Source organism: Sebastes umbrosus, chromosome 2, assembly GCF_015220745.1.
Source record: "Sebastes umbrosus isolate fSebUmb1 chromosome 2, fSebUmb1.pri, whole genome shotgun sequence".
In the NCBI taxonomy this organism is placed as follows: Eukaryota; Metazoa; Chordata; class Actinopteri; order Perciformes; family Sebastidae; genus Sebastes; species Sebastes umbrosus.
In genome coordinates, this window is record NC_051270.1 from 5,347,942 (window position 1) to 5,370,023 (window position 22,082).

The following is a 22,082-nucleotide window of genomic DNA, read 5'->3' on the forward strand; positions in this document are numbered from 1 at the left end:
TTTGTAAAAAACAGGAAAATATAAATCATCTGTGAGCGCAGCAAAGCCATTTCAGACCTAAAATGAGCCTGATATGCAAAAAACAAGACAATGTCTGTCTGTCTGTCTCTCAGTCTGTGTATTTCTCTCCCATGCTGTTGTTATGTCTCAGAGCCCGGCTTGTTGTGTGTACAGAACGTTTGGTTCCACCGGTGTGCTGCTAGTTCTGTATAAACTCTAGATAATAAATGGTGGTGAGAAAATGAGGGACGTCAAAACACATGGTACCTGGCTTGGGAGATCAAAGATGTGACACGGAGGAATATGAAGGCTGAGATGAGCGTGTACGCATGAACACACATTTGTGCACAACGGAAACATGTATGAACAGAATGATGATCTTAGAATGATTATAAAAGGGATACATAGACAGTATTGTGTTTAATAAATGAATATAGAACTTTCCTAGGAAAGATAAGTGACGGGAAGTAAAGGCGGCAAAAAGGCTGAAGGGTCTTGTACGAAACAGTTCGTATGGCATGTCGTCTAACTACATTAGAAGGCAACAATGTTCATAGATGTTCCGGGGTGAAAAGCTTGTCAGAAAGAGGTGAAACACAATAATCTTTTAAAAAGGGAATAAAGAGTACACACTCTTGGACAGTCTCGACTCGTGCACGGTGTTGCACTGGTTTGTACATCTAAAGAGTGACAGAAGTAGTTAGGTAAAGAATGAAAAAAAGAGAATTTGAGAGAGAAGTTCACTTTCTCACCTCCTGCCCGCTTCCACTGCCCACACATTGTCAGGGAAGCGTGGGGTGTATCGACGCTGTTCGACAGGCACTTCGGTTGAACCGTACTGACGCCTCGGTTTATCAAACCTCTGTCACGCCACTCTCTCCTCTCCTTTCTTCTCCCATTTGCCTCCCACATGGTGTCCAAAAAAACTTAAAATGCCAAAAATAATCTTTGAAACGTTGACAGAGCAGGTGGTTACCACTCAGTCTGGTCTCTGCATATAGCCGCGCGAGTGCAACTGGAGGTGATGATGCATTCACACCATGTTTTAAGAGCTCTTTCGTTCTCTCTGCCAGGCCTTTTTAAAAAATTCCTTTCTCTCCTTTTTTTTCCAGCCCATCTCCTCCTAATTAAATGGAGTAGTGCCACTGACGAACAGGAGAGCCTGTTTTATCAGCACTCACTCATTCCTCTCCTCCACGAGTGTTTGAGGGAGGGGGGGGGGGTCCAAAAGCTACGGCAAAGTCTGCAGTCATCAAATGCGTGTTAGAAGCGAGATGGAACCATTTGAGCACGATACTGCAAAGAAGCAGCGTCAAATAAAGAGTCCTCTTCGTCTCACCTTTTTTTCTATTATTCCCTTTCCCCCTCCTCCACTCCCTCTCTGGGCAAACCCAGGACCAAGTACCAGCAAGGGTCATATCTTTTTAATTATCTTTCCCGCCTTTGATTAATTATTCGGCGTGACAACGGCGCGTTCGTAATGCTTTTCACCTGCCGCCGCTGACTGACGGCCCCTCTGTTGAACTCAAAAGCAAACAGCTGCTGCCATGATCGCCTAGCAACCGGCCGGTGATGGATGAGTACCAGAGATGGATGGCCACAATAAATCACCACGTCTGCCTTGGCGCTATAGAAACCTGGGAAGAGTGAGAGGGGAGGGAAGGAGGGAACATACCGAAAAACCCAAAATGTAACTGATCTCATTTAAAACGCTTACAGGCGAGTGGAAGGAGTTTTGAGAAGGAGCCATAGAGTTTGTCATTGTTCGCTCTTTACTTTTACATCTCTTCTTGTTTTAGCATGGATTTACGGACAACCAGTTACAAAAACAGAACATCTAAAAAAAAACCTGAAATGTTAGACTTCACTGCAGACCAATCTGTTCAGGCTGGTGCCCAAACTATTGTATATGCCTTGTAAAATATAAACATAAAACAACATGTGTTAGATTTGCAGTAGTGCATGCAAACATGCAAATCACACAAATTGTATTTTACATTATGAATTCTAAATTTGTGTTATTAAATATTAAATACACAGAAATTGATGGGAAAATGACATCTGCAAAGTACTACGGAGTAAAGTACTACAGTAATAGTTACCCAGCAATAATCACAGGCCGATGATTAAAACATGCATTGAATGTTATAACACACAAATTCAAGTTATTGCATGTACATGCAGGGTTGACATGCTGTATAAACTAGGTTCCTATAAAAAAAAAAAAAAAAAACATGGGATCTGCTGTTTACAATGATGTGTGTGCAGTGAGGCCTTCATGTTTTTCCTTCAGTTTAATTATCTGCCACTGTTAGCATGCTTGCTACATGGCTGCCTTGTGTGCACTGGTAGACAAATAGTTATGAGGCATGGTGGTTGTTTAGGGTGAAGATGGCATTGCCAAAGCTGCAAATCCCCAAATCATTACGGCCAATAACTTCCACATTGAACAGGGGAATTGATGTAAAGCGCTCAAATAATAGCTTGCCTCCTGCACATGTAGGCAGTAGCAGCATTATAAAATGCAGAATATAACTGCACAACAGCTGCTAGCAGAGACAACAAGGTCACGTGATGGGGCATGACGAATCAGGGAAGGACACGTCATGACTGATGAGACCCAATCAAGAAGCGAACGTGTGCGTATGAGTCATTGTTTTCAAAGGTCTCCGTTTCTGTCCATCCAGATTAAAACACAATCCGGGAGTTTTAAAACTAAAATGGGGTCAGCAGCGTTTTCAAACTTCTCCATTTTAGGGGCTCGAAAAGAGTAGTGTGAACTTTGGGCATAAATGTAGCAAAAGTTATGCGTTTTAAAACAAAAACGTATTAGTGTGGATGTAGCCTCTGTCAGGGGAGGACTCTAATGTGCATGCTCTATGGGCCAAAAAATGTGGGGTTCCATCTTTGAACATGATATCCAGTTTTCTTAAAAAAAGTTCTCCACCAATTTAGCATTGCCCTCCTACAACACTGTTGGACTCACGATAGACAGTTAAAAAAATAACGTGTCAAATGTAGAGGCTAACATGCTAGCTTCAAGCAGAGATGAGGAGCGGACTACAGAGGTCTGGTTAGCTCACTTCTTTCTGACTCCACTCCCCCAACATATTGAAGTCTTCAACCCCAATCTTCGCTGACTCGAGGGATATCACTTGAGGTTTTATGCAGCTCCCTCTGAAGCCACAAAACGCTTTATATAACTTTGTTTACATATGCAGTAGTACTGCAACTCCTATTCGTCATATTTGGCCGCTTGGGCAGAGGTCTTTTGCGTAGTATTGTGACGCTGAAGGTTCGCGGTTACTGGTTGTGAAACGGTCGCGGTTAGGTTTAGGCAACAAAACTACTTAGTTGGGGTTAGAAAAAAACATCATAGTTTGGCTTAAAGCTACAGACGTATCGGGACATAACGTTGCTAGTAAGGATCACTCAACTTCTGGTTTCACTTGGGACATGAATGCCGGTCCCCTGAGTAAAAGTCCTGTTTGTTTGACCCATCCACAGACCCTCCCACCCATCCTTTGCGGACTTCTCGCTATTAATACTACGTGCGTTACTAATAATGACGTGGATGGGTTTACACTGGAGTTTGTTGAAAGCCCAGTGCGTCTCATACAGATGCTAAAGGGCGCCTTGGTGCGTCAATATCAAGATGCCGGGGGCCACTGACCAGACGTCGGCCCTGGGAGTGAGACCCGGAGTCCTCCCAAACACATGTAAACTGATTTTGAGTTTAAACCATCTACAATGCAAATACATTCTTAGAGAAGTTATGTTACTTTGGACCATGTAAAAGGTTTCAAAATATCGCTTCATCCGATTCCTTTCAGTCATCAGAATATTACTGTGCATTGCCTTGGGAGAGGACGAACTCTGTTGACACCCATCATCAACTCCGACCTTTGACCTTTCCTGACCCCTCATGGTTATTTTTACCTTTACTCCCTCACTTTTGTGTTTTATTTGCTGCTCAATTTCGGTCACTTCTTCACCTCACTTCACTGTTATTCGTCTTTCCCTCCCTTTGGTGAGAACACGGCTGCCCCCCCCTCCTCCTCCTTCTCCTCCTCCCCCCCTCCTTCACCTGCCGTGTCCTCACACACACACACACACACAAACACACTCGTAGCTCAGGTTACAGCTCTGTAGCGATCCAGTCTAAATAATATAGCAGTGATGAATGGCAGGGCCAGATTCATATCCATCAACGGGCTCTTTTTTTAAGGAGCATCCATCTTCTATAAGGCCTCCCTTTGAATCAGGGAAAAGTGAAGAGAGAGAGAGTCTGCACTGCCCGAACCCATGGGAGAGACTTGCGCTCGGTTGTGAGTTTGTGTGTGTCTGTGTGTTAGACACAGTGACTGATACACGCCTGCAAGCAACCCCCAAGACACATGAGCATGTGAGAGAGACATACACAGATTGTTATTGACACACCAACACAAATGCGTGCCTGCGCATGCATCAAGGAGATTAATGGACCTGTGATTTACAATCTATACGTATTTATGATGTGAAATGTGAGTAATAGTGTGTAAAATACTATTCAAAGTTGCTGTATCAATATCGCACGCAGATGCTGTTTTTCTCCCGATCAGCCATGGGGGATACGGAAAGAACTCGGGCCCAAAACTTCTCACTCACTCACTCACTCACTCAGCAGTAATAATCCCCCATCTTTCTGTCTGTTTCTCCCTCTTCATCCCGCACTCCCTTCCTCCTTCCCTGGAGGGGTGGACCTCAGAGGCAGAAGGAAGGACAGTCCTACACACTGAAACACACACATACACGTGTGCTTGTAAACACACACACAACTGCGTACGCACACACACACACACACACACACACACACACACACACACACACACACACACACACACCGCAATACGCTCCCACACACATGTGAGGCCCTGGCAAGGCCCTGTTTGATAAATGACACACGTCATTGTGTCAGGAGAGAAGGGTGGGTCTGTGATGTATGGTGTGGACGATGAGAGGGGGAAATCGACTGTTTGGCAGTGAGACGGCGCTCGTCTACTCGCCTCTGGTTTCTGGAAACACTCCGAAAAACACGCAGCGAACACGCATGCGTCCTCGTAAACGCGTTAACTCGCAAACACACGGTCTAATATAGAAGCGCACGCTCTGAACTGCACCAGATAGTCTGTCTGGGGGAATGTGTTCGGGGCAGAGAAAAGGCCGCCCTGCTTTTCCTTTTCAGCTTCTCCTCTTTTTTGGGGATCTCTCTTTCTTCACGTGCCACTTCTTTTTTTTTTTATCAAACCCTTTCCCTGGCTAAGTTACGGAGAGGAAGAGTTCATCGAGGAAACAGAGAAGAAAAGGAGAGAGAAGCGACTGCTGGATCTGGGCAGGCGAGCGGCGGAGAGGGAAAGGGGGAGCGCAACGATATCAATCACAGTCCCGTTTGCAACAGAGATACTAGCATTTCAAATAAAACAGCCAAACCTAGACAAATAGCCTTAACATGGGGCTGTAACCTGAGCGCCCTCCGGCAGCACCCTGAAACTTCTCATAAAGTGGAGAAACAGAGAGGCTTCGGCTTTGTGTTTCTTTTTCTTTTTTTCTTTCCCCCTCATCGACTATCTCTCTCCTGCCTCTTTTCTCTCTTTGTCGCTAGCAGGCGAGGTGGCTGACATCTGCAGAGTGCATTTAAAGAGAAAAAAATGTGTCAGAGGAGTGTGATGCACTCTTTTGCACGCATGCACACACACACACACACGCGCGCGGGCGGCCCCCCTTGCTCGGTTTCATTAGCTCACTGGCAGGGTGGCACTTCTCAAGCTCATTACTGAGGAAGGATTTATGGCGCGGCAGCCAGTGGCGGAGAAAAGGCATCTGTCAATAATTGCAGGGAGCAGCAACTCCCATCTCCACCAGCTTTGAAATCTCATTAGGTATGCAGTTATCAGGCATAAAGATCAAAAACATTACTCAGCTCCGACAGAAACCGACCAAGAAACATTAATTAGCAACAGGCCCTCGCAGTATAAAATAAAACAGCCTTCCTCCTCACTCCTCTCATCTCTCTCGCTCACTTTTTTCTCCCCCCTTTTCAGCACGGTCGACTCTGTCTCTCTCTCTCTCTCTCACCTGCCTCCTCGCTGTTAACCCCCTTTGAGACACAAAAACACACACATGCTGAGGTGAGTACGCTGGTTTTACACACACGCGTTTCCTACCACACCCTTGTAAAACCAGACGATATCAAACGATGCATTCCCTGGTTAAACCGTCAGATTACACACACACACGCATGCAATCGGTCGCGGTGTTGCAGAGGGTGATGATAATACCCGGCATCTGAAACTGATCAGGACATGAAACAAGAAGGAGGAACAGGAGGGCCGAAAGGCATGTTGGACTGTCTTTTTGGCAGTGACTGAGTGGTGACCATGCAGCCATGTGTGTGTTTATGTGTGCGTGTGTGTGTGTGTGTGAAGAGAAGAGGAAGGCGCTGTCAGCCTGAGAAGGATGTCAGCTTGGGGCTGGCCCTGATTACCAGGGCCTCAGACGGGTCCTCGCTGGCTCCCCTGCCTTTCATCACAGCCACCGTCACACACACACACACACACACACACGCACACACACACGAGACTGATGGCTGCCAGTCTGGTCTAGGTTGAGCCAAAGCCTCCGTGGGAAAGGGAAGCGAGGGGCTCTGATTGCGCGAGCGTGCGCACACACACTCACCCATATGCGCACACACTTTGCAACATAAAGACAACCCCCACTGAGGGTAAGAAGAAACCCAGACCTGGAGCTGAGCCCAGATGACACTCACAAGATACACACACACACACACACACACACCTTGTCTTCGTCCTCCTACTGGCCCTGCAACTCCTTAAACTCCATGAGCCTCTTCAAGACACGCACACACACACACACACACACACACACACACATTATCCCCCATGTCCTGAACATGACAGCGAGTATAACCGGCTGTACATGCTATAAAAATATAGCTAACCACGAACAGAAGCCGGTTGTCTTGGTGGAGACAGCTACTTGACTGAAAAAAGTTTTTCTCAAAATTTGTAAAATGATTGAAACCAAAGAGACACTTGATGTCATTCAGAGTTTAGATTCCAGTATTTGATGATGACCCTGATTTTAGGACATGTTCCGCGTGGGCCGACCACCCCCCCAGTAACAGTTTCACTGTAATACAGCAGGTCTGGTGTAGAGCTTATACTATAGGATCCCAGTAAACACACATATATCTGCTTTGTGTCAGCACAGGAAGTGTGTGTGCGTGTGCGGAGATCACTCCATTTCCTGTTTTAGCCGTTTTCCCAGGGTGCCTCGGTGTGGGCCCGTCAGCCAATCGGACCTCACAGCGAGGGGCTGCTGGTTGGATTAGGGCCAATAACCTTTTGATCGCTATTATTACAGGTACATTTAAAGTCTATTACATAGTTTGACAGTGAATATTATTCCAACACAAAACACTAACATTATTAAAATCAACATTTTGAGTCTCTCTGTATTCTATATTCAGACAGCCTGTAGATTTCCATTATTTAACATTTTTATTTACTAAAGAATTGCGCAACCTGCCTCCACATTTTATTATCTCTATATATATATTTTATTCTATTTTTTAATTTATTTATATTTATTTATCTAATTCTTGTTTTTACTCTTATTCCAGTTATTATTCTTTATTGCACACTATATATTATTTGCAACTTTAATTTCCGTCAGAAAACTTCATTAAAAGCCATTTTAAGATAATTGCTCTGATTTGTTTGCTAAATTTATAAGGATATTATTAAGAATAATATAAGAAACATGTTCCAAAGAGACACAATATAAGTATTTTTAATACATCTTTTTTTTTTCTTCTCCTTCTTGTCTTTGTAAATATCATGGGAAATGAATTTATTATAATTTTTTCATTGTGCAACCATCCTCAAACATACCTTCAGTTGCATCTGGTGTTTATTGGTATACATAACTTGCATATTCTTTAGCATATTTCTGTGCATGTATGTGTCCTGTGCTCTGCAACCTCTCTTGCACCCAACAACCCATCGCTCTCTCCTCACAAAATCATCTTTGGGGAGGAAAAGGAGAGCGGGGAGGAGGAGGAGGATAGAGAGCGACAAGAGGGAGAAGAATTGGGGAGAGGGGGGGAGAGGAAAAAAAAATGAGGAAAGGATGCAGCCTTGTGAGCCAATTTAAGAAATAACTGCTGATGCATCAGCTATTGACTGTTTGAGCGCTCGTGATAACGCTCAAGGCGAAACTGGGAGCAAAATGACAGCATCAACTGCCTGCAATAAAGTGCAGTGCGCCAGACCAAGGGAGCTCTAATTGACAGCTGTCAACCTAATGGGAGCCATGACGGAAGATTTTGGGAGAGGGAGGAAAAGAAACACTGTTTATAAACCATCAGCCACTTATCCTCAAGGAAGGGAAGGGAAGAGGGGGGAGGATATGAGGGAGCTCCAGCTCCCCTCCCTCCCTCCCTCTCTTCCTCCGTCTCTCTGTCTATGATTGTCGTTTGTCTACTTGCTTGCTTTTTCATTTGCTCCTACTCTCTCTTGCCCGCGCACATAATCTTTTTTTACAATCTCATTACCTTTCTGTCTTTCCCTATGATAGAATATTTAACTATGCAACAGTTCTCCCACTTTATATCTTTTCTCCTCTCTGGTTTCATTGTGGCAGAGCGGAGTGGGGCAGGAGCACTGAGAAAAGCAGAAGAAGGCCATAACTAATCACAATGTCAGTTAGCTGCCTGGGAAAGACTCACTCTGCACAAAGTAATGCAGGGCGCAGGACTGAGACCGGGACTGGAAGTGTCTGAAACATGGTACGTTTTAGGCTAGCGAGGGCAGATTTGGGATTTGGGACAACTTTAACCGGCCAAGTTAGCTCGCTGGCGGTCATAAAAACCCTGGTTCCCAACCTTTGTCGCTTGTGAGCCCATACTGCAAAGCGATGTCTGACCCTGCATCGCAGGTTGGATATCTATAAGTAGTGAGCCTTTGAATCAAAGAGTGACTTTCCTTCCACAGTTTCTTTTGAATATCTTCCCAATTCTGAACAGATCAAACTAAAAAGTATTTTACAAGAGATATCCAAAATAAATTTGGAAATTAGATTTTTATTATTTTTTACCCCTATAATTTTCTGGCGACCACATAGATTAATCTTGCGAACCCATGTGGGGGTCTCGACCCCCGGGAAATACTGGCATAGAAGAAACTGGTGAAAATGTACAATGAAAACAAATGTGTTTAGGATCAACTTCACAAAAACAAATATCTATTCTTAAAAAAAAAAAAAACACTTCAGATGGAAATGTGGTGATTACAATGAACGGACAACAATATAAGCCTGATTATGAAATTTTTGAAAGATGATTGAAAGTCTGAACCAAGTTCAAATCTCCATCTTCCGTCCGAGCGTCAGTCAGACCTTTCAGGGCGGTGAAAATAATATGAAACACATTTACACATTTATATTTTTATACCTAGTCCCCCGGACAAATCTGAAAGTGATCCTGTAGTCTGAGCAAGTTAATGCAGTAAACTGATATGAATCAAACTGTAATCAAAAGTTCATAACCACTTGATAGTCTGGAACCAAAGGACTGAGGTTTAAAGGCAATGTCCTTATGTCGGAAACTCTGCTTTTGATACATTTTTGATGAGTACAATTCTATCCAATATATATATCATACTAACGGAATAAATGCTGTTAAGGTTCAGGGAACCAAATACTTTTATTACACTTAATTTGTATTCTCCCTCAATATGATCTGTCAGCAGGTTCTAGTTACATCCCAGAATGATCAGATGAATGATCAGCGCATTAAAAGAAAAAAAAAATAAAGAGTTCTTGTGTTTCAGTCTGAGTGAGGTGGGAAGCAGTCGGAGCCCAAAAGGACCACCACCTTTCAGATTAATGGACTGCAGATGGGAAACTGTTATTCAAACACATCCACTTCATTAGAAATCAAAGCGGACGACTTTCACTTCAAGGACGAGCAACCTCTGAATTTCATCTTTCAATGAGGGACTTTTAGTAATTCTTCTACCATGTCGCGTATGTGTCATTTCCTGGCAATGAGCTTTTGTAATGTTGAAGAGAGGAAAAAGAAAAGTGCTAAAAGCATCTCCTGAATAAGATGACATGTTTTATCCAAAAGTCACAATTATTAAAATAGAAGAAAGTTTGTGTGTCAGCTAAAAGTACCGTAGCGGGTGATAATGTAGAATGCCTGCCTGACATTGCATTGTAGCTGATAGTGGGCTGAAGCAAAGAGCCGTGTGAAAGGTGTTCTTTATAAAAATATAATTTTTCACTCTCTTAATCGTTAATACAATTATCAAGACCTTTTTTAAACAAGGTTAATTAGCTTCATTATATCGACATGTTTCATTAGATGCTATTGCCACCCACTGGATGGGACTAATGCAAGGTGCCACTGTATTATTAACATGTTGTATTTTTAACAAACAAGATCACATAACATGTACTGTGAAATAACAAAACGCCCTGTACTTGTGTGTCATCCACAGCTGAACAATGTGTGAGTGTATCTGCATTGTGAGTGCATGCGAGTGTACCCACTCCCTCCTGTGAATCTGAGTGTGTGTGTGTGTGTGTGTGTGTGTGTGAGTGAGTATATTTAAATGGGCCACTGCATCTCGACTTAGATCCACCGCGAGTGCAACGTTAACACACATCAAGCATGATTAATCTCTCGCTCTCATCTACAATCAATCACGCGCACACACGCCTGCACACACACAGAGAGGCAGAGAAATCACAGAAATCAGCTGCTTTTCCTCCTCGGCTGCCATCTATCTCGTGTCGGACAGAACCAGATCTGTCTTTGACGTTAATATTTACATAAATCATGCTTAGCCTCTTTGGACACCATGCTGATGATAGGTGTTTCTGAAAAATCAACGCGGGGGTGAAAAATCCTCCCACTCCGGGAAAGTGTCATTGAGTGGCTAATAATGACCGGTGTCAACGTCATCAATCTGCAGCGGGCTCGCAGGAGAACAATACACCTTCACTCGTACACACACACGATGCTATGTTAACGGCACGCAGCTGCTACTTACTGCTAAACATCCTTCATTTTAAATACCTCCAAACAATAGATTTGTAGTTGCACATGTGAGGATATAAGGTATGTGGAATTTGGAAAAAATATACTTGATGTTTGATGTTCCAGCTTCCTCTCCCGTAACAATGATCTGTTTGGTCTAGCCTGGCTTTGAAGCCCACAGACAAAAGCCCAGCGCTCATCCGAGCTTTGTCCTTTCCTGATGTCAGGAGCGCTGAAAAAATAAATACCCTTTGGTCAGAAAATGGTGTATGTGTGCGCACGTATACATGCGTACACAAATAAGCCCAAGTGTTTTAAGGCACACACAACGTCGCCATGAGAACTCCTCAAAGAGCGATCTGGATTAGCTTCCTATACATGACTAGCGGCGTTCACACGCATTCCGCGCCACTGCTGTCCAAAGCCTCACCTGTGGTGGGGTTGAAAAATGATGTGTGTGTGTGTGTGTGTGTGTGTGTGTGTGTGTGTGGGTGGAGGGCGGGTTGTGGGGGGCAAATGAGGACGATGTAAGATCAAGTTGATTACATCCAACTATGCCGCTAGACCTAATTGGCGAGCGTGACAGTGTGCTGAGCTTGTCATCTCCAATCATTAGGCCTGTCAGAGATCCATCAGACGCTCGGCTAATTAGGAGAACGCTAATGAAGCTGGCAAAACAACTCCTCTTCTTAGACGGTTGAATGCGCTCCGTCGCTGGGGTGGGAAGCGTGTTGGATGAGAGAGAGGAAGAGTGTGCGGGATCACCGCGGAAAAAGATAGAGAGAGAGAGAGAGATGTGTAAAGTCGAATAAATTGCTCGTACTGCGAGCAGAAGAAGTTGGCTTGTGCGACGCCATGTTCGAGTGCATCTGCATATGGTCTGTTTTTTGGGGTAATGACCAATTAAGACCACATGAAAATCTCCAAATACGCAGATTCAAAGGAGCCGCTCGACAAACACGCTGACCTTTAACCAGATTTACGAGTTTATGTCGTTTTAGCAAATTTGATGGTTGAGTGAATCGCCGAAGCTCGGCGCGATCTATCTGCCGTCTTTAACCGCAAAAGATTGCTTCATTTTCTGGGTGCAGGATGGAGAGACCGAATCAGTGACATAAAAGAGAGGAAAAAGAGAAAAAAAACTTAAGGTTGGGAGTGTGCTCCCCCCCCCCCTCCCTAGCTCCTAATCAAGGCCTATCATTTGCCATCCTCCCATAACTCTTGCCATCACTACGGCGCAATCAATTTGTCATCACTCTTTGTGTGCCATGCAGTTCTCCTCAACCTTATAACTTGCAGCTGTGAGCGAGGGAGGAGGGGAGGGAGGGAGGGAGGAGGAGGAGGAGGAGGAGGAATGAAGGGTAAAAAAAAATAGGAAGCTGCCAATAGTCTAAAAATGAAACTCCTCCTTCGCCCTGCCTCGTGTTTGTTCTCGTCCGCTCATCAAAGAAATAAATGCCTCATTTTCTCTCACTGCCGGCGCACTCACTCGCTCACTCCAGCTTAACAAAAAGTCATCTCGCTGCACATCCATCCATCCATCCATCCATCCGTCTGTCAATCCACCCGATCCTTTACCCCCACCCATTGTGTCCATTAGGGCTAAAACATTTTGATCAAGCAAGGCCCTGGGCTGAGAACACATAAGACTCTCTCTCCCTGTGTGCCAGCCTCTGATTGACCATTAGGGCCATTGATGAATGTGGCTGTCAGAGGGCAGACAATTAAATCAAATATGAAACAAAGTCTCTCTGACGGGGCCTTCTGATGGAGCAAACCAGTCTTCCGCCTCACGATTAGGCTAATAGTTACATTTTTCATACCACTCTACGCGTGTGTGTGTGTGTGTGTGTGTGTGTGTGTGTGTGTGTGTGCGGCAGATCACAAGCTTGTTTATATGTACTGTAAAGTCATTGCAGCATGTCTTCCGAGCACGCGCCGCTGCACATATGTAATTATGTGTAGGCTGTAGGCGTACTCGGAGATATTTCCTCGAGTTACACAAAGTTGCAAAGTGTGCAAAGGTAAAACGGCTTACAACGAAATGTTAAAGGTCACACATGAATCATTGCTAATTCACTACAATAAACACAAATGGTAATTAGTGTTTTCTTACAAGACGAAAAGCTGCAGAATAAAACAAGGATTTGTTTAATTGCCTGAAAATCTTAAAATGTGGAAACGAACGCGGAATTATTAGTGTCGTAAATGATTTGAAGAGAACCCCAAAATTCTCCCCTCCACTTCAGTGGGAAACATAAAATAAACGCTGAGTGCAGTTCTCTAACCTCGTCCAGTCCGAGGAGAAGAAGGAGGGGAGGGAGGGAAAAGTAAGAAATCAAAGCTCATAAAAGTGGGGGGAAAAATAAGACACAAAGACGCAATTAAACGATGGTGTTAATGGCTAGAACTTTGCGAGGCCAGACGTGACTTCAGCAGGCCCCCTTTGCTTTGCTACCAGAGTGAGTGAGCAAGGGAGGGAGGGAAGGGAAGGAGGGAGGGAGGAGGGAAGGGAGGAAAGCAGGGAGGAGGTGATTTATTGACACTTATCGGGAATGAACAGATCAAAGGCTCGGCCAGATGACAGCCGATCAATCAGGCGTCAAATCAAAGATGGCAATTGTCCATTAAAGCTCTCTTCCAGTATGCACTCCCTTCCCCGGGCTGTGAAATAATCTTTAGACTAGAAGAAAAGACTTTTTTCCCAGAAACTGAAGGGAATTAGAGAAAGAAAACAGACTGATGAAAAACAATCTCGAAGAAGAGAGGTTACTATATTAAAGTCTCGAAGGTAATGACAAAGAACAAACTCTAAGTTTGTATGTGAATATTGCAGAAATACTCTGATACGATGGGGGATAAAATACACTAGAAATGCCACTATGAAAATCCAAATTCCTGCAGAGAATATCACAACAACATGATGGTGTAACAGTATCGCTGGTAGGCAGGCAAACACAAGCTACATTATGTTTCAACGAGAGAACGATACTGATCGTATAAGACAAACTACAAGAGTTCACTTTCCGTAATGTATCGGGATGTTTTAGTGTTAAAGGCCTCTGTGACAGTCAGCTGACCCTATAGGGCTCCACCGAGCCTCTCCGGTATACATCCGTGATCCCACAGTCAATATCTACGAGGAGAAGGAGGCGCCGTGAAGGAGTAAAAAGAGGCAGACCTATAGGAAAGATCGAGTTCTCTGAGGGCGAAGTAGGGGAAAATGAAGAATGGGGGAAAAAGGCTTTTCACATTGAGCCCTCTCACACTGACGCTCCGGTACACCGAGGCTGACCTCTGACCTTTTTTGAGAGGCAGTAAGATGATCGCTCTAACTATACCGGGGTCACACCTGTAAAACATCCTAACCCTCTTTCTCTGTACATGAAAAATATCAATAATCTACAGACAACTATGTGCAGTTTTGATTCATCCGTAACTAATCATTTTGTGTATAAAACGACAGGAAATTCACGGTTTTCCAAAGCCTCGGATACCAGCAGTTCAAAACACAACCGTGATACACAACAGAGACGAGCAGAGAATACTTTGCATTTAAGTGGCTTGAAAAGTGACTCAAAGATTAGAGTTGTTTTTTTTTCCATTGATCCACTATTTAACGCCTTTCACCACAAAGGGAACAACACTGTTTACTAATTGCATTTAAAGAAAAAATAAGAAAAATGTGGAGTAAAGGATCTTTGGTATTTAAAGGAAAACACTGATAATGTGTTATAGTTGATATTGGACATCAACTGATTAGGAGGAATTATGACAGAAATTAAAAAAAGTCTAGTATGTGAAAGCAAAAGTTGTGGTGAGAGTATACTGGAGCTGTGAAAAGTAGATCCAGAGTGCTAGATGTTTCCCTTGTTAGTTTACAGCAACACAAACAGAGGATGAGAGGAAATAATAATGAAAAGTAACTGAATGAGGGAGGAGGAGGAGAGGGGGAGGCAAAATAGAGAGAGAGAGAGAGAAGGAGAGAGAGAGAGAGGTGAATTGCGTTCAAGCTGAAGCCAGTCCGTACCTGCGGCGCGCCGAGGCGCCTCCTGCTTCCTCCGCGGCATGTCGGCTCCGGCTGGCCGGCAGGGAGTTGTTCTGTGGCCCCGCTGACTCGACTGCTGCCTGGGGGATCCGCGGAGCTTTGAGACTCAGTTTCCACCCCCCCTGGGTGTCGCTCTCAGGGCTCCCACATAGATGGGTGTGTGTGTAAAAGGAGGGGAGGCAGTTTCTCGAACACAAAAATAAAAAAAAATCAGATGCCAGTAGATGCGAAGATCACAGAAAAAAGGAGGAGGAAATCAGGAGCGTGGTTCCTCCTGGTGCGGCTGCTCTCTCTCTCTCTCTCTCCGTCCGTCCGTCGCTCCTCCGGCTCGGATGGACGCGGTAGAAAAAACAAGAGGGTTTTTTTCTCTTAAAAAGGCGCCTTGCTTGTGTTCTCCCGTGTGATCCTCTTTTTTTTTTACTTGGCGTCGTTGGCTGCAACAGGCGAGCTTGAAAAGGGGGATAAAAACCAAAATGATCGCGTCAGTCAAAAGTGCGCAAACAAGGAGACAAACACATCAAGAGCTGACACAACTGAAGCCCTGCGACTCCTCTACGGTTCAACCTCTCCGCCAATGATAGGCGTCACGTAGCTCTCTCTCTGTCTCTCTCTCTCTCTCTCTCTTCCACCTCTCTCTCTCTCTCTCTCTCTCTTTCTGTCAGTCATTCTAGCCCCGTTTATTCCAAACGGATCGGGGCTAATCAGAAGCCTTTTTTGGGGTTGAAATGTGCGTAATGTCAGTCACATATACTGCAGATGGATGTGGAAGCGAGCTATAGCAAAACACATGGTAGCCTATAATATAACGAAACCACATAATATACAGTATCATTCACACGCACACGCACGCGCAGCAGGCTGACAGTGTGGTGATCGGAACGGAAACGCATACTTACTTTGCGGGCTGATCCTCCATGAGGTGTTTTTTTTTATTCTAATAATCACGCGCAGTTCAAAGCCAAGAAGAGGTGGACTGAGGTGCATGAAACCATCTCATAAAAAAAATCCATTCGGCTCTCTCTGGGCAAGTCCTGTTGGGTGGTGGTGGTGGTGAGGAAGAAGAAGAAGAAGAAGAAGAAGAAGAAGAAGAAAAAAAAGCCACATGCAGCTTTTTTTCAGTTTTGTTATTCTCAGGAGCGACAGAGAAGAAGAGGAGGAGGAAGAGGAGGAGGAGGAGGAGGAGGTGACGACCAGGACTGGTCACCCACACGCTCGTTGCCCTACGATATTTTGTCCGAGAGAAGCGCCTTTTTTTGCAAAAGAAAAAATCCTCCGAGGGGCAAGTCACACAGTCAGTGTGTGCGCGTGCGTGTGCGAGCGCGCGTTAGTGCAACTCCTCTCGCGTGTGAATCGATGAGATACGTGCTTGATTGGGTCTCCCTTGTTGTAATAATGTACATGAGGAGGAGGAGGAGGAGGAGGAGGAGGCTGCTCCCATGCAGGCTGGCTGCTGCTGGCTGCTGGCTGGAGCGCACGGATCAGGATCAGCCGAGCTCTAGCGCCTTCTGCCAAACACTTTATTGGCCACCGATGGTACTTTTTTCTCCCGTTTTTTTTTTTTTTCTTCCTTTCTTTACGTGGCCTGATAGGAGCTATTTAAATCAGCCACGCAGCGAATCAGACGTGTTTCCCCCCAACACCAACACTGCGCTCGGCTCTCCTTCCTTTTGCGCACTCCAGTGACCGGAGAGGCGCAAAAAAAAAAAAGCACCCTCAATATATAAGGGTTAAAAGTAGTTTTTCTTCACAGGTAAGGTTAAAAATCCTTTATTTGAGATGCAGGTTATTCAAATATTTTCTGGAGATCCTTTTTTTTTTTTTTTTTTTTTTTCCTCTCGCACCTTACAGTGAGGAATAAAAGTTTTTTTTTGGATTCTGTGAAGTGGATGAAAAAAAATATTCTCCTGTATTTGTCCTCAGGGCGGTGATGCTTCACTGTTGGTGAAAACAAAAGGAGGATTCTTGAAGAACAAGAGGAGAGCAATAAAAAAAGGGGTGAGTTTGCCAGAAGGCTGTCTCTTTCTCTCACCTCCTGTCTTCTCTCAGCGCCAGATGTGCAACCGCCGCTGCCGCCTCGTCTCTCGCGCTCATCAATAGCAAGAAGAAACAGCTTTCCTTCGTCGGATCCGCGGAGGGAATCAGATCTCCTCGGGTAGATGAAGTCTCTCTGTCCGTTTCCTTTCTCCGCTCACCTCACCGGGCTCCTCGGTGGAAGGATTGGTGATTATTATTTGGTGACTCTCCGCCGATCCGAGGATGTTTTCGTCCTATAATCTCGCCGCTGACTGTGTGCGCCGCTCCACCACTGCATGCCGTTAGATCCGCCCAAGCATCTGTCCGTCTTTCCATTGGCGCATCCATCAGTGTCACACACACACACAGACACACACACACATTCCTTGCGATACTACAATCCCCCCTCCCACCCCCACACAGTGTGTGTACTGCTCAAACATAACAGTCACTCACACACACACACGCAGCGAGCACACACAACGCGTCTGATTGACACAGCACACTTTCTTAAAAGCGCGTCAGCTGAGCGCGCTGCGTTTTCTCTCTGACATTTTCTCTCCCAAATAAATAAGAGTCCGAGTTATTTTTTATTTATTTTTTTTTTTACCTTTTGCGGCACAACCATTTTATTCTTCTTCCTAAATATCTACAAGAACTAAAGAAAAACAACAACTTGTAGCTGAATTTTAAGAAATACTTTTACTTTCTTAGAATAAAACATTTTTTTAAATATTCCAGCTTTTTGGTGACTTTGCGCTCGGATGAAAAAAACTTAAATTTGCTTGCAATATAATTATGTTTTTGAGACAAAAGCACATGTAACGTGTACTTATTAACCGGGATATTTACCTGCTGAGGTGCCTAATTCTAGAACTGTAATGATTAATCAATAAATTGTCAACTATTAAATTAATTGCCAACTATTTCGATAATCGATTAATCGGTTTGAGTAATTTTTTAAGTAAAAAAAAGTCTAAATTTTCTAATTCCAGCTTCTTAAATACTAACATCTTCTAGTTTCTTTACTCCTCTATGACAGTAAACTGAATATCTTTGAGTTGTGGACCAAACAAGACATTTGAGGACGATAGACCAAACAACTAATAGATTAATCGAGAAAATACAAGATCATCAATCCAGCGAATGCAAATTTGGTCAGCAGCAAATCTCAACATTTTTGATGTTTTTAATTTAATGAAATTGACGAGATCGCTTCCTAACTTCTTCATCAGGTAGAACAAAAAGTGGGTCTAAGATATTTATCATTTAATAAGTCTAAATTATGTCAAACGTAACCCAAACTGATTTTTTTTTTAATTTCCTAACAAGTTTAGTGAAATATAATTTCCTACTGTGTTTTTATTTGGGGTTTTTTCGTGCAGCACACATGGGGACACATTATGTTATCTTTATCTCTTTTTGAAGATGCAACTCCATAGTGTCATTTGATAAATCTTGACTGAAGTGTTGTGCACTAATGGGGATGTAGACATACAGACATGACCCACTACGCCTACCTGAGAGAGAGAGAGACAGAGAGAGGAAGAGAGAGAGAGGCTTCGATTTCTACAGTTGCCAAACACATGATCTCAAATACAGCCTATTATCAAAAGTGTATTCTTTCTCCTCTTTAAAATCGTCTAATCCTGCAATTTAAAGTGTTTATACAGACTCCGATGGACCTGGTAGGAAAGAAAACAACTTAACAGATGTTTGTGTGCCAGATGTGTTTGTAGGGTTTTCATTCAATATGTGCGCTTTTTTTTGCAAATGTTTTATTAAAAAAAAAAACTGTAAATATCAGACGGTGGTAGCTGCGCATGTTTAGGAGTTGTCTTCCTTTAAACCATCGATGTGGGAAATAAAATCACGACGCTAAAGTTTACTGTTGAGAGACTCGTGCATAAGTAGGACTCGTGAAAACAGCAGTGTGAACATCAGCTGAGAGTAATACAAAGCCAGTGAGGACTTTTTGTCGAGTTACATTAGTGTGCTTTATTTACATGGCTATTTGATAATTTCACCAAGTATATTGTACTCTTGCATTTTCAAAAAAACATTGTTCCGACGAAACTCAAACAAAGTAAGAATATTCTTTTAAACTTTACTAATTATTCTGTTTGAGATAAAGGCAGTTTGTGTATCTATAGGATGTAATGACCTGCAGTCTGTGTGTGTGTGAGAGAGAAAGAGGGAGAGATGGGGAGCAAACACTGATCATCCATCAACAATATTAAAACGTTTGCATGAAACTTTCCAAAACACTTAAATGTTGTTAAAGCGACGTTTTGAGAGCTGCATTGTGCTAACAAAAAGTAAATACGTGTTTCATAACAGCTCCAGCTGCTAAGTGCTGATATTACCGGAACTCGTGGATGTATGGAAATGTCTGAAGTCCAAGTCTGTAGATTAGGAGACATGTGGTGTAATTGTGGGTCAGATTACGCAGTTTACTGTCCAACCTGGCAACCGCACTGATTCACTCTCTCATGCATGGGAATTTTTTTTTTCTTTTTACTTTTTAGATTATTGTGAAAGAGAACAAAACGTTATGATTTTGGCGCAAAGGTGGTTTTACGCACGACGCAGAGGTGCGTTTACTCCCATCCTGTTTTATTTAAAATACAATTAAAAAAAATTACATGAGCAAATCACAACAATTTAATTAGTGTCCTTAAGAAAACTACAGAATTACTAAAATATAAAAACAAATCTGATATTGTTCCTGCTTGTTATAGTGGGCCTCTTATACTGTAGGATATTATTATATTATAGGATAAATATCACAGTACATGGTGCCAAGTGCGTTTTCATGTCCTCACTGACATTTAAACTAGTTTCATTGAACTCTCCCGCCTTTGTTTAACCGCAACTGTGACATTCGAGTTCAATTGAACAGATTTACTTCTTCCATTTAAAAAACAAAAACAAAATGCATCATATAGAAAAATAAATCTGCGGTGATAAGAGTTCACAGACTCTATAAAGGCATAACCTCTTGGATGACTCGCATTTGAGTGTTTGAGCCAATGACTTTATTTAAAGGACGCAGGGAAAATGAATTCACAAGTGATGAAGTTAATCATCAACAATTATAATATCGATTCCACCAACAGTTAAAGAGAGAAACAGAGCTTATAAAGGGGCCACCAGTATGAGCACACGCACACGCACACACTTCCAGACCCCGAAGCCATTGCCATCTAGTGTGTGTGTGTGTATGTGTGTGTGAAACCTCTGTTTTACGCATAAAGGTCAGTAATTTATGCTGGTGTTCCTTCAGTATCTAGGGTGGTAGTGTGTGTGGTGTATGTGTGTGTGTGTTAGTGTGTGTGTGTGTGTGTGGTGAAGGACCTCGCCTCGTGCCTTCTGCCACTGCTGCCTTTTACGCACGAGTCAGATCTCCAAAAAGCCTCTCCACGGACGCACGGCATGGCACGACTTTGGGCACTTTCTCACACTGGACTGCGGTGAGTCCAAATTCGATCCTGACGTTTTATTTATTATTGCTGTTATCTAATACACTGAGCAGCCGAGAGATGAAGCCGAAATTGATTGGAGTCAGTCGCATCCAAGCGCGGGACGTAATACGCGCGCAGACGCACAATAATTCAATACGTTTTTTTTTTTAAGATGGTATTTTGGTGAGCTCCAACACATCATTTATCACATGTGGTTATCATGAGAAAAACACATTTTTTTTAGGGTTTTCATTCGTGCACGTTCTTTCCCAGAAATATAACCAGTACAAATGCGACTTTTAAAAAAGTTCCATATGCCATATTCTATTAGCTGCAGGGACTTTGTCACAGTCCAGATTAGTTTAGTGAATATCCCCCCCACCTCCTCCTCAAATAGATGCGGTCGGTTCAGTAGAAACAGAGGGAGGTTTAGAGCACAACTACTGTGATTTATCTCTGAGCCCCACCACTCCGCACCATCCGAGATTTACTCGTTTGTTTTTTTCTTCTCCTCCTTTTTCTCTCCTTCTTCTTCTTCTTCTACGGTGATCACGTTGGCGCACCGGCTTCACGGCACACTGGTTTCTAGTAGACTGGATAAAGAGCCAGGGGGTGGTGGGGGTGGTGGTGGTGGTGGTGGGGGACAGTCCGCAGAGCAGCTTGGGAAAAAACGTAGGAGAAATATAATAATAAAAAAATAGTATACTAAACTATAGAACAGCTCCTGAATCCTTTTATCTGTTCTCAACATGACACAAAAGTGTGACAATAATAGATACATATAATGCACAGTTTCAATGGAAGCTTACTTGAATAATGTTGTTCTTAACAAATCATTTCCTATGATATATATTGAATATATTGAAATGTATTGAATTTATTGAAAGGATAGGATAGCCCCTTGAGATGTAGCTTCTCATTTCCGAGGGGGTCCTATAGACACTAATACAAAAACACATACAGACAAAAAAGCAATACATACCAAACATACACTGCAAATACACAGATACAGACAGCTTGCTCACCATCTCCCACCCAGACCCCCATCAGCCCTCTGCTGTTATACTAGAAAAATGTGATACAATGACCATATTTAAATCAATTACATCAGCGTAAAGAACAATTGCAACAGTTTGTCTTCAGTTTATATCTAGCCAAATAAATTGAGGATCATAAGTACACACAAATAAAAAAATAAAATAAAAATATTGAGTCTAAAAAACGATTCCCCCAAAAAACACTTTGTGAGGAAAAACACATTTTCTAGAAATACGTTTATCTTTCACAAAGCAGATTGTTAATGGGGAGACGACAAAAAAGAAACCATCTCGGTTTCTATTAAAGTGGGCAGGCTGAAGGGAGAAGTCCACAAACATCCTCTAAACTCCTACATTAGTTTTATAAGTTGTTGTTTTTTTTCCCCTCCCAGAAATCTGCTTTTTATCACCCTGTT

At 43.2% G+C, this 22,082-nt stretch overlaps 1 protein-coding gene across 2 annotated transcripts in view; it reads right to left on the reverse strand.

Annotated features, from left to right (window-relative positions):
• tshz3b (teashirt zinc finger homeobox 3b) overlaps positions 1-16,360 on the reverse strand; it is a 43,307-nt gene extending 26,947 nt beyond the window's left edge. For both annotated transcript variants that reach the window (XM_037753761.1, XM_037753753.1), the window contains exons 1-2: positions 16,049-16,360; positions 15,135-15,600 (exon numbers count right to left, since the gene is read on the reverse strand). In XM_037753761.1, the coding sequence (XP_037609689.1) occupies positions 15,135-15,174 (40 nt within the window). In that variant the 5' untranslated portion in view covers positions 15,175-15,600; positions 16,049-16,360. The remainder of the gene's footprint in view (positions 1-15,134; positions 15,601-16,048) is intronic.
• Between the last annotated feature and the right edge of the window lie 5,722 nt (positions 16,361-22,082).